The following is a 13,631-nucleotide window of genomic DNA, read 5'->3' on the forward strand; positions in this document are numbered from 1 at the left end:
CTGTACATATCCGACATGAATCCTGAAAGGTTCGGGAAGCTTTGTTTCGTGAAAGGCTGGCAGAGGGTGCGGCCATAGCTCTGGGCGTGGCTACTGGGTTTTCCTACGTAGCGATACCCAGAGCCCGAGAGAGCATCTCTCGGGCTCTGGCGATACCCAGGAAGTAAATGAGAAATCTCCAACGAGGCGTTTTGGGGAGGTTAGAGGTTAGGTGTGTTAGAGTTTTACTCGCTACACGGTGTACTTTGAGGGTTGTTGACTCTGCATACCGTTTACATGCAGAAAAACCTTCATAACACACAAGGGGACATGTCATAACCGGAAAAGCATGACATGGGACCAGTGTTCGAATTACCCATTTGCTTTCGGGGGAGCCCTATTTTTTTTTTTTTTTGTCAATCATATAGGCAGACCTGAAAGATGTATGTTTGCTGCATTAGATCAACATTGATTGCCAATAGGCCTACCTTGTTTGATAGGACATATTTTTTCTCATCTCCGAAATCTCGATTGCTTTTTCGTGTGCCTGGCTCTTATGGTGCTTATACATATTTTTCCGCAGGTTATTCTGTTGATCACTGCTGACTTTTCCCTGAATCCATTCTTGTGAAAGGTGCACTCAGGTGGATTTTTTTTGCGAGCGGCAGGGAGATCAATATAGGCTACTTTTTGTCTCTTTGCATCCACATTTTTTTGAAAAGCCATGGATACCTTTCATTCCACTCACTCCATATTTTCTGTGTCCAGTTAAAAGGCAGGTCATGGGCATCGTCAGGTTCGCTAGTGCAGGTGGCGCCGGCGGCTGTGGCCGTTGTTGAAGCCTCTTCAGGCTCCGCATCGGCAGGCCTCTCCCTCGGTGTGGAGCTGTCAAACTCCCCCTGGCTCCCCCCCATTTCGAACAGTGCATGGGACCTTTAATATTCTGTGAAAGCACCAATAGATAACGCCACAATATCGTGCCAGTATGGATATTGAAATCTTTGGTAAAATAAAATAGATATTTGACTTTCTTGCCCAGACAGAAGTAATAACTTAGAAACATGTGTGTCTGTGTACCCCTTCTTGTTCTAGTGCCTTGCTAAATGTGGCCGCAAAGCTCAGGTGACCCGTGATGTCCGCTGCTCTGATGAGACCCGACCATGTGACCTGATGACCAAACCACCAAACATCAAAAACTGCACCGGGCCGCCCTGCGAGCGTCACTGGACCGTGTCAGAGTGGGGGCCTGTGAGTGTCTTACTCTGCATCTACACAGATATACTGTCTGACAAGATATACAGCTCTGGAAAAAATGAAGAGACCGATGCAAACATTTGACAAATAAAGGATTTATGATTATGATTCGAATGCAAAACCAGATACGGTTGCAATTTATTATTTTTACCAGAGCTGGATGCAGTGGCGGCTGGTGGAAATTATTTTAGGTGGGGCTATTGTAATGGTGAATAAACCACACGGGGAACATTTAGAGAAATGACCCCTTCAATTATGACTTCTGGTGATGTTAGAGATATGAGAAGACTGATCAATACCTCCATAATCTTCAGTGTGGTTAGCTATGAATCTTCCAAAACTTCCAAACACCTTGTCCTGGACATAGTTTCTACAGTAAACTGTGCAACAGTACAGTAGGCCCACACAAACGGCAGAACACCGGTTCTTTGGGAACACTCAAATGATTGAATTCCCATTTAAAATCAGAAGACTAAATACGAACATTATATGCAGACAGACGTGGTTCAGAAACCCAGACATATTAGAAAACAGACAATTAAGGCAAAAAATCTAGTTTGATGGATGCTGTCAAAACTCAACTATATACAATAATATGTGTGTGTGTGTGTGTGTGTGTGTGTGTGTTTATTTATCATAGGCACATAGTATCTGTCCCTGGCTGTTTGTAGAGCAAGCATGGGAAACAAAAGACAGCGTTTACCTGTTTGCATCGAGCTAGTCACACACACAGTTACACTCCCTGTAATTGACATAATTAATAGATGGTTTAGCTTCTCACCATCATTTGCTGTGGCCCACTGATGTTAACGATCGTAACTGAAAGGCTGCCTGTCAAACGTAAACATTCAGCCACGTGACTCGCAAACTCTCGCAAGAGTTTTACACAAGACGGATCCTTTCTAGCCATAACCCTGCACCGGGCGCTGACATTGGCGCCCGGTGATCATCAGATTTGACGACGCTGATTGGCTGAAATTATGTTTCAGAGGCATAGTTTACAGATAGCAACAGTCAGCTGCTAGTGGCTGCTGCTGCACTGGTTGAGGGCTCCTCTCTTAGCACCCAGACGAGAGAGGGTAATGATCTATGGCAGTGATTCTCAAATGGGGGTACGCGGACCCCGAGGGGTACGTTGGGGTACTGCAGGGGGTACGTGATATTAAAAAAAAAAGAAAAAAAAGTTAATTAAAAAAAAAAAAAAATTTATTTTTATTTTTAATGTGGGAAGAGGTGGGCCGCCACCCCTAGTGCCCCTATGGGCCGGCCGCCACTGGCTGGATGTGTGTTTTGCCTTTTACCACCATGCTGCTGATCTGCTTGCTGCTGTCAATATAATATTTACCAGCCAGGACTTGTTTTCATCTTGTGTCATCATGGCTTTTATATGGCTGTCTGTGGACACATTCTTTCACCAGACAATTGTATTATGTACACCTGTGCCATTCACAGAACCAATCAGAAAAAAAGCACATATCTGACTCCTAGCGGAAGCAATTAGCTCTTCTATTCCCAGTCAGTGATCTTACGTTGCTTCTGAGGAGAGGAGGGAGCCAAGGCTTATATCTCCTTTTCTCTATAAATCTTGACCCAACTCTCGCTTGTCGTCTCTTCGGGTTACCCTGCATCCTCTGTGTCCTTCAGATTTCAGTGGGGATAGTCTTTGTTCCGAGTGCTATTCCTGCTTTAGCGCGATTAGCTTTTCCCTGGTGTAAACAAGACAGTGTGTCATACCTCTGTTAAATTCATAGAACATGAGATCTTGTTAGATACTTTACTTACAATAAATAAGTGTTAACATGACTTTATCTGATGAGACATGGCCGGATGCAGTTTATTCTTTCCTCTGATGTGGTGTGATGTGACGTAATGCCATTTATATTCATGCAATGCTACATTTGTATTCAATATGATGTGAGGTGATCTGACTTAATGTGACAAGCAGCGTTTGACCCCGAGCTTTATTAAAAGAGATGGCTCAGGAAGGCCAAGATGGCAGCAGGAATGCATTCTCTGGATAATGAATGAGCTAGTTTGACCCCTGACACTCGTTGCAGTGCTCGGGGTCGTGTGGCCAGGGGAAGACGGTGCGTCACGTGTACTGTAAGGCTCCGGAAGGTCGCGTGGTTCCTGAGAACCAGTGCTCTGCGGAGGACAAGCCGCTGGCCATCCATCCCTGTGGGGAGAGAGACTGTGCTCCACACTGGCTGAGCCAAGACTGGGAGAGGGTGAGACACACATTCACAACTTCTGTTTATTATTAGATCTGAAACTGTGAATTATTTCTCATAACAACATTGGAATTATGTAATCGAACTGGTATTTTAAAGGTCAACTATTATGCAAAATCCACTTTTTCATGTCTCTTCTACATCAACATGTGTCCCCTCTGTGTAAAGAGATTCTGAAGGTTTCAGGAACAAAGATTCTCTCACTTTTTGTCCTGATCCATTTCTATAAAAACCTGTCTGAAAATGAGCTGATCAGATTTTGGCCACTTTATGATGTCATAACGATGTTTTGGCTTGTGTAACCATTAGCCAATCAGCAACCAAGGTACCCCCCCCCCACCTTATCACCTGAATCTCCTCCTAGAGCACCATTGTGTTCTTTGTAACCAAATATCTCTCAGAGGGGCGTGGGGAGGGGCTCCTTATTTTCATCTAAAGTAACAAACAACTTATGTGTTAAAAGTGAGGCACAATGGTTGACCTCTTTCAAAAGAAGTATGTTTGAATGTCTTGAAGAGAACAACAAAGTCAGATATGGATAACCTTTTGTCTGTAGTGTAACACAACCTGTGGTCGTGGCGTGAAGCGAAGACCTGTCCTGTGCGTCGGCATCAGTGGTGGAAAGTTCCAGACCTTTGATGATGAGGCGTGTGGGGGAAGCGAGAAGCCCGAAGAGGAAAACACCTGCTTTGAGAGGCCGTGCTTCAAATGGTACACCACCCCCTGGTCTGAGGTGAGGTCTGCACCCACACACACCACCTCTGATATGAAGGGTTTATCATCAATGTATAACGGCTGTGTTCCTGTGTGTCCTCAGTGCACTAAGACATGTGGTGTGGGTGTGAGGATGAGGGACGTCAAGTGTTACCAGGGCAGGGAGCTGGTCCGCGGCTGTGACCCCCTCACCAAACCTGTGGCCAAACAGACCTGCACTCTGCAGCCCTGCCCCACTGAGCCCCCAGGTAACACTTCAGGGAACCCAACCTACCTTTTCATCTAAACTTTAAAAAAACAAGGGCCTACGGAAAGCTCCAAAGTTTGATCTGGCGGCCCACATGCGGAATCCGCTGACCAGCACGCAGCTCTGAGTCCAACTAGCGGAACTTTAAAGGGGACCTATCATGCAAAATGCACTTGTTGATGTCTTTTATACATAAATATACCGTCCTGGTTGAATGCACTTATTGTAAGTCGCTTTGGATAAAAGCGTCTGCCAAATGAATTGTAATGTAATGTAATCTAATGTAATGTAATAAATATGTGTCCCCGGCAGGGTGGGATTTTCACGGCGGCCATGACGGCCATGGCCCCACAAATAATTGTACGTCCTACGGCCACGATGGCCTTTGGGCCCCTCACACTGTTAAAATCTCGAAGTTGCTTTAACTGCATTATGCTGCGTTCACAACGGACGCGATGCGAATATTCGCATTGCTCTAACCGCTGGAGTTTCACCGTGGCTGTCAGCTGTGTTTACTCCTGTCATTCAAACAGGATGCGCTGGAGCGGGGGCGGGGCTTATATCCATGTAAATACTGTGGTGGAAACCAACTACGACAAAATTAACCTATTTTACCGTGATTTAATTGTAATACACGTTTCAAAATGATGCCAAGTAACAACATACTGATAACGGTTAGTAAAAACCATGCTTTGACAATTGTGCAGACAAGACGGCAGGCGAAAAACCTTTTCAAATACGTGTTTTCTGAATGGATATCTGATCCATCAGGCTAAACTAACGTTGTAGCTGCTCCGTCCAAACTCACAACAACGTCCTAAAGACAGAATTAAAGCAGCGACTGTATTCGCCATGACACAGACAGCCTGTGGTTTGTACATGTTTAACTTTTGTCCAGTTCCTGAACAGATATGAGGAGCTGTGAGGAGTTGATTAAAGAGACTCTCTCACACACACACACACACACACACACACACACACACACACACACACACACACACACTCACTCACTCACTCACTCACTCACTCACTCACTCACTCACTCACTCACTCACTCACTCACTCACTCACTCACTCACTCACTCACTCACTCACTCACTCACTCACTCACTCACTCACTCACGCACACACACACACACACTTTTGCATTTCAAAGTATTGCTTGTTCATACAGTTGGATGTTGGAGCTTCACTGTGCACTGCTGAATGATGTATGTGCAGAGTTTGACCCTTGAAGGCTGTTTCTTCTGCTCTGAAATGGAATATATTTGTTACATATTAATAGAACTTTAGATTTTTTGATTTGATTTTGGATTTGTGAATGGGAGAAGTAGTAGATGGAAAACATACCAAACACTAATTATTCAAAGTAAAGTATTTCATTTTATATGCGGTAATACTAAGGAGGCATAGGCCTATATGATGATATAATGTTTGACATTATTGATATTAAAAAAGTGATTTGTTTTCCATGTCATTCGTGTGTTTTTCTTATCAGAAAGTGAAGTTATTTATTTGTAAGCTCCAAATCCTTATTTTCCCCTCAATGGCCTGTGTGCCCTGGCATGTGGCCTTTCCGCCCTGAAAAAGTGTGTGACACCAAAGGCCAAATGGCCTTGCCCCTAAAATGACGGAAATTCAAGCCTGGTCCCCGGTGTGTCAGGGAACTCACAAAGTGTCAGAAAACAAAACCCTCTCTTTTCCTCCATACCCAAATCTCTAAACACGGGGGGTACAACGGAGCTGATCCAGATTTGCGTCCGATATGACGTGGACCCACGGCAAAGTTGTTATCAGAAACAATGCCTGACGTGTTTTGGATATAATATGGTCTTTGTTTACATTAGCAAGCATCACTAACACTCAGAGCTAACCTGTACTGGAGAGAGCATGTGTAAAAAAGCAGGAAATTAAAAAAGGAACTCACCTTGTGGTAAACCCGCAAGAGAAAAATCATTTGAGCTCCATACTGTTTCAGAAATAATCCATTCAACAATGTTTCATGTGGAACTACTTGAGCAGGTCTCCCTTGGAAAAGAGATCAATGATCTCAATGGGATTTTATCTGTATGAATAAAGGTTTGAAATGAAATGAAATGATGTGGTTTGGAACATGATATGGCGTTTAATCACGGCAGAATTTAACTATCTGCCGGTAGAATTCTGAGCGGGCACAAGCTCCCCCTTTTAGGGATGTCTAAAATACATGATCTGTTTGGTATTTTGAGCAAAACACCTCATAGACATGTGTGATGCCCCTGTGGGTCCATCAGTAGAGAGGGTGTGGCTGTTCTGTCTGTACTGCATTGGCTGCATTGATTGCACTGATTGCAGTAACTCAGGGCACCTGGGTCTGGTGCTCTGCAGCTATTTTAAAGCCTCTCTGCTCCTGTCTGTGCTCTGCTTCTCCCTGCAGGCACTCCGGTTTTGTTGAGTATACTATGAGTTTCTTCAGTGGCTTTACTTTGTGCACTTCAACACTCTCACACACATCCATGTCCATACAATCCTCACCCTGCATTTACATTACTGATACCACTGACATCCACACCTCATACTTTACTGGTTTTGACTTAATTTGATTTGTTTGTCCTAAATAAACATATTTTGTTAACCCGTCAACATGGTGTGTCTCCTTTTTGTTGTGGCCTTCTGAGCCGGGTCATAACAAATGGGGGCTCGTCCGGGATTTGAACCCGGGACTAGTGATGTTACGTATTGTGCCGAGGCTTCGGATCGTGTGTCGAGTAATCCCCGAAGCTTTTTGTGAAGCATGTATCGAGGCTTGTATAGTTTTGGGCCAGTGACGTCATCGATGACAAACGAAGCCTCGCTGCCTGTCGATACCACGTGACTGCTTCAGGAAGCGACTCAGATCGGTTGAACCCATGGATGGTTGAACCACAGTGCTGATATTACCCATGCCATGGATGTATTTATAAGAACCATATTACCCCTCCTGTACCCGGGCCCGGTGACACGATGGAATTAAGAGAGCTCAGACCCTCCCTTATATAGAGGTCGGAACATGTCATAAGTATAAATAGATACAAATAAATAAATGTAGGAATAAAAACATGAATAAATATGTTGCACTGTTTTCAGGGAGCTTTAGTGTGTGTGCTGTGGCTCAGCTGGAAAGCAGTTGACCGCAGGGTCCCTGGTTCAACGACTGAACAATACGTCATTTTTGTTGTTTATAAAAGCTACAGCTAAATGAGATAATGTAGTTAATAAATGTATTCTTTGATATGGTTTAGCCTTTCTCAGGCTACAACATGGTTACGTTTAAGAATATTATTAAGGAATACAAATCCCTCTTTGCAATGTTTACCAGCCTCCTTAGGCTTTTCAATCACAATCATTCAACTGGAATAAAAACAATAATGTTAACATGAAAATATGATTTTATGTTCGTTGTTTAGAGTTATTCTAAGGCTTTACTCATTGGGAACTCGGTATGAGATCGAGCACACTGTTGAGATTTCCAATCTGCCTGTTTTACACACTTTGACCAACAGGGGGGTTTGTGTCCAAATGAAACCCATGATGAAGCCTCATGAGATGAACCCTTTTGCGAACCAATTGGCTGGAAAGCTTCAAAGCTTCATCTCACCATCACTACCCGGGACCTCTCGCACCCAAAGCGAGAATCATACCCCTAGACCAAATTTTACAATTATTTGTTATGACCCGGCTCAGAAGGCCACAACAAAAAGGAGACACACCATGTTGACGGTTAACAAAATGTTTATTTAGGACAAACAAATCAAATTAAGTCAAAACCAGTAAAGTATGAGGTGTGGATGTCAGTGGTATCAGTAATGTAAATGCAGGGTGAGGATTGTATGGACATGGATGTGTGTGAGAGTGTTGAAGTGCACAAAGTAATGCCACTGAAGAAACTCATAGTATACTCAACAAAACCAGAGTGCCTGCAGGGAGAAGCAGAGCACAGACAGGAGCAGAGAGGCTTTAAAATAGCTGCAGAGCACCAGACCCAGGTGCCCTGAGTTACTGCAATCAGTGCAATCAATGCAGCCAATGCAGTACAGACAGAACAGCCACACCCTCTCTACTGATGGACCCACAGGGGCATCACACATGTTTTATATATTTTTATATATCTGAGACCCATAATATATGCCTAAATATAGCATAATAGGAGACCTTTAAGGCACTGCCCCCCCCCCCCCTCTCTCCCACCCATTTAAACACTGTATATCTAAGTAAAGGCACTCCCTGGCCCAAATAATATATTTAAAAACCCAGTATGTGCAATTCACAAGTTTCCAGCAAGTTGCCCTGGAAGTATATCCCTCGCAGTGAGCTTGACAAGCTAATGCAGGAAGCTAATTCCTGTGTATATTTTGATCAAGTCAATAAATTAGGTCAAATTAAAGTTTATTTGGGAAGCTTAAGGAGGCTTGTGCTACTTTCAGTCATGTTTTCCCAAATCTTTACAGTGGCATGACATATACATGCTAAATTGACACCATATCTGGTTCGTAATAGAGGCTAAATATGCATGTTTGTGTGTCAAAAAAACCTGCCCAATCAAAACCAGCCCAAATTGGTCCAGTGGTAAATTAATAAGTCCCAAAACCCGGAATAAACGTAGCATTTCATGACTTCCTGTTCCCTTGTCTTGAAGTCAATGTTTTTTGAACGTGTTTGTTGGTAGAAGTCTGAAATAAGGTCTGTAGTTAACAGAAGCTGATGAAGAAATACGTCAGTAGCTACTGTGTCATAAATAGCGCGGTTGCTAATAAGTGACTAAATGAAAGGAAATTATGTACTTTGTTTATAGCCTAAAATGTGCCTTTTACCTCTGGCGACTGCAGTTAGCCTTCAGAATCACAAAGTGGTGTCAATATGTGGAGATTATCCTGCTGAACAAAACATGTAAGTATAAACTTGGTTGTTACAAAGCTTATTTTCTTCAATATACCAAATTGCAATGGAGAAATCCCATTGATTTTACTTCCGGGTCCGGTCCAAAAATGCGTCATCACTGCTAAACTCTATTGAGTGAGTTTGCCTCTTGGCACCTTACAATGTGTTGGAGTGCTAGCTAATAGAAGCGAGTGTTACATAGTGATATCACTATGTTACGGGAGTAAACAAAGGACCACTATGGAGGCTTTTCAGCGAGGGGGGGAGTGTGTGGGAGAGAAACTCCCTCTGGAGGGAACAGGGATTTAAGCCTTTGCAGACCATTTACATGCACAACATACACACCACAGGGAAGGGAAAACCCCCAAAAGCAAAATAGGGCACCTTTAAAGGTCCCCTATTATACTGTTTTTCATCAATATATTATAGGTCTCAGATACAAAACATGCCTCTGAAGTGATTGGCTCGAAATACCAAACAGATCATTGCAGCATCCCATAATCCCCTCTGTTTCAGCCCTGTTTCCAAAGTGCTGATTCTCTGTCTGTTACTTTAGATGAAAATAAGGAGCCCCTCCCCACGCCCCTCTGAGAGATATTTGGTTAAAAAGAACACAATGGTGCTCTAGGAGGAGATTCAGGTGATAAGGGGGGGGGGGGGTTACCTTGGTTGGTGATTGGCTAATGGTTACACAAGCCAAAAGATTGTTATGACATCATAAAGTGGCCAAAATCTGAGCTAATCTTTTTTCCTGAAACTTTCAGAATCTCTTTACACAGAGGGAAAACATGTTTAAAATAAATGATAAAAGGGATTTTGCATAATAGATGACCTTTAAATGTAATAGCTGACATGTGTGAATTGTTTTCCAGATGAAAGCTGCCAGGATCGTCCCTCCACCAACTGCCTTCTGGCGCTGAAGGTCAACCTGTGCAGCCACTGGTACTACAGCAAGGCCTGCTGCCACTCCTGCCGGGCCCTACGACCTCCAACGTCCTAGTCCAGGACACCACCACCTTGCTCTAACCCCACTCCAAATCCAGCACGAGGAATGGAATGGAAACAATTGTAAGGACACTTCAGTTACTGTGGACAATGAGAATAAGCTGGAAGTCCAGATATTCTGCAAAAATGTATTTAAAATCCCCGTTATTATGAACTCAAAGAACAGACAGTTAATGTTGATCATCAGAATTCTTATTATCATTATACTGTATTTTAAACAAGATGTTTTTATCAGCTGCTATTTCCCAAACCTCCATAATCAGATAACAGTCAGCTTCCGTTGTGCTCGTCGCTGCAAGGTGAAGATCTATTAAATTATTTCCAAACTTCATATACTGCATGGCTAGAATATTTAATGCAGATACTGTTTATGGAATATTATTTAATTGTGTTTCAGTTTGGTGTCTGGCATGTAAAAAGTTTATATTCCCATTCCACCCTCTGCCCGCTTGGCGCTGTGCCAGGAAGCCTGCAGCATATGGAAGCATATTTATTAGTCATAGCACATTTTCATTTATCATGACAATCCCGATGTCAGCCAATGGTTACTCATCGGGTCAACGGATGCCAGTTCTGATCTGTGTGTGTGACAGAGGAGAGGTTATACAAACACAGAAAATTCCTGACACTTGAAGTATGGTTGAAATATATTCAGACGTGTACATGTATGTCTCATTTTTAACTATTGTGTACTGTGTTTATATATAACTGATACCTCTTTGTACAAATAGTATGGACTGTTAATAATAAACTGAAAACCTAATGGTATCGACTTGTATTTCAATTAAAGGACAGTTTGAATAAATATACTTGTATCTGTTGGGGAATAATTAGCTTAGGTATTCAACCTTTGACACAGTTAATAATGTTTTCTTCTCACTGTCTCCGTTCCCATGGCATAGTTCTACGGCCTTGGGTATTGCTGCTATCTCTCTTAAGGAGCGGCAGCTTGGGCGCATTGTTGTTGCCAGTCTATGACAGAGCACAAGCCGCCATGAGGTAGTTTACTGTTCAGGGACGAAGGTTCCCTGGCGCACATTCTTTCCTACGGACGAGAGCTCTAGTTGGATTCAGGGTCCATACTTGTTTCGTCTCGCTGATAAATAATGTTGATTATTACACTCCGAACTAGATAAAACCTCGAGCTGCAGAAGAGTTCTTCAGAATTAGTTTGGAAACCGCCGTGTCAACTCGTGACACACCACCTGTCTTGTAAATTCTCCGGCCGTAACTCTAAATAAACCACCAGTGTTTGCCATCAAAACTCCACATCTCCTCGTGCCTCTCTGAGTCCTGTTTCCAATTGCTTCAGAAGTTTTCCCCCACAGGTTTAATTTGATGATAGTTCAAGGACTTTGCACTTTGCACGATTCTTTTAGCAAATAAAGTAAAAAAACAAACAAGGTATTTAGATGGTCTTGATGAAATGAAGATGATGGGACTAAATCTGTAGAAGTTTGTGATAGTAAGGCACTTACGAAAGCCGAAAACAAAAAACAGCACATGCAATTCAAAATGGCAGACTTCCGGTTGGATGTCTTTTTTTGTACATCTCCACATGACACATATGTCTATGTTGGGGGGTTTTACTTTGAAAACAGTTTGTGGGCTTGGCTTTGCCAGTTGCCACACTCAAACCCAACCCCCTTTAAAGGTCCCATGACATGGCCATTTCTACTGATCATAATTCCATTGTTGAGGTCTACTAGAATAGATTTACATTGTTCAATGTTTCAAACTCACATTGGTTTCTCAAACAGCATCTCTGTATACAGTAGTATGTGTATTCTCTCTGTCCTAAACGGCCTGTTGGAGCTCCTGCCCCCCCCCCTCCCTATGAGCCCACTGTGCTCTGATTGGTCAGCTCGCCCACTCTGTTCTGATGAGTCCACCACCGTGACAGCGGAACATCAGTGATTATGTGTTACCATGGCGTTAGCAACCAGAAAATGACACCAGTAATGACAAACAGATGAGAACGCTGCGTGGGGTCTGGGTGCCGTCGTGTTGGCGGGACGTTGTGAGGCTCGCTGCTGTGAGGAGCGGACAGTGTGAGCTGGGTTCATTTCCTGCTTGCTGCGTGGGATCTGCGAGACAGCGAGACATCGCAAATGGACGCGGGAAGGGGGGGGGGTGCTGAGGGGGCTGCAGCACCCCCATCTGCGAGGCTCCACTAGAACGAATGTCAATGCCGATTCAAACTGATAAAAAGCCACAAAACCAAATTCTGCTGTTCTACAACAATATTTACACAGAGGCAAGGAAACACATACCAACACGTTTTGCATTATTTGTATTTATAACACTGTAATTTATGTCACTTTCACACAAAGTATCAGCAGTAAATGCAGGTTTGACAGCAGCGTACACCCCCTGCTGGTCAGCATCAAACCTCATCTACGATACTACAGGATAATAAAAAACACATCAACTACTGAAGCAGAGAGGAAACAAATCCAACAGTTCTTTTAAAAAGGCAGACTAATGTAAAAAGAAAGAAAGAAAAAGCTACAGAAAAATGAAATTAGTTCTCCACAAAAGGTACTTCAAAAGGGTGGAAGCTGCAGCTTTGCCCCCAAAACTCCCTGAATGGATTCATGTCTGAGGCCTTTTTTGATTGACAAGGGGGGGGGGGGGGGTTTCTTCGACAGAGACTGGAGACTACCAGGATGTCTTCCTCTATGGCTGCATGCAGAGTCCAAGTGGTTGAAGGTCAGGACAAGCGAGAATTTGGTATCTTAATGTTGCAGTCCACTCGAAACATCTCAGAGACATAAATAACTAAACTTCAAAAGTGTTCATTACACAGCTTTATTGAATACTTGATAACAAAAGCAATCAATATTTTTGTTGTGTCAAATGATCTGTTTCACGGCAAGCGGGTCATTATACGAAAAAACATTTGTTGCTCTCGCTGTAAATGATCCCTTAGGTGTACACTTTATGCAGCATGGATTTGTGTTTATTTAGCCACAGGCTGTTTTAAATACCGACAGAAAAAAAAGTTGTGACTATATGGTAACCCTAGATTTAAAAATAATATTAATACTCAATATTCTTAGGTAAAGCACACAACATTTAAGAATAGAAATGTCCAATCTTTATGTAATATCAGTAGTTTTATATTTAAGATGCCTTGCTGTTGGCAATTTGGTGACATTTATGAAACCTTTTTGTCCTGTTGTTGTATAGACTGGTGCAGTGATGACGTATTTTTGGAGGCAGACCCGGAAGTTAGCATTGCAAAGGGGTCCTTCAACAAAAAGCGATTTGCCCATTGATATTTGGTATATTGCAAAAGAAAA

General features: G+C 42.9%; 1 protein-coding gene across 1 annotated transcript in view; it reads left to right on the forward strand.

Moving 5' to 3' along the window:
• adamtsl2 (ADAMTS-like 2) overlaps positions 1-11,089 on the forward strand; it is an 85,628-nt gene extending 74,539 nt beyond the window's left edge. The window contains 5 exon segments of the mRNA XM_034091530.1: positions 1,072-1,227; positions 3,291-3,461; positions 4,021-4,197; positions 4,282-4,426; positions 10,194-11,089. Of these exon segments, the coding sequence (XP_033947421.1) occupies positions 1,072-1,227; positions 3,291-3,461; positions 4,021-4,197; positions 4,282-4,426; positions 10,194-10,321 (777 nt within the window). The 3' untranslated portion in view covers positions 10,322-11,089.
• The last annotated feature ends 2,542 nt before the right edge of the window (positions 11,090-13,631 follow it).

Source organism: Pseudochaenichthys georgianus, chromosome 9 (genome assembly GCF_902827115.2).
Source record: "Pseudochaenichthys georgianus chromosome 9, fPseGeo1.2, whole genome shotgun sequence".
NCBI lineage: Eukaryota > Metazoa > Chordata > Actinopteri > Perciformes > Channichthyidae > Pseudochaenichthys > Pseudochaenichthys georgianus.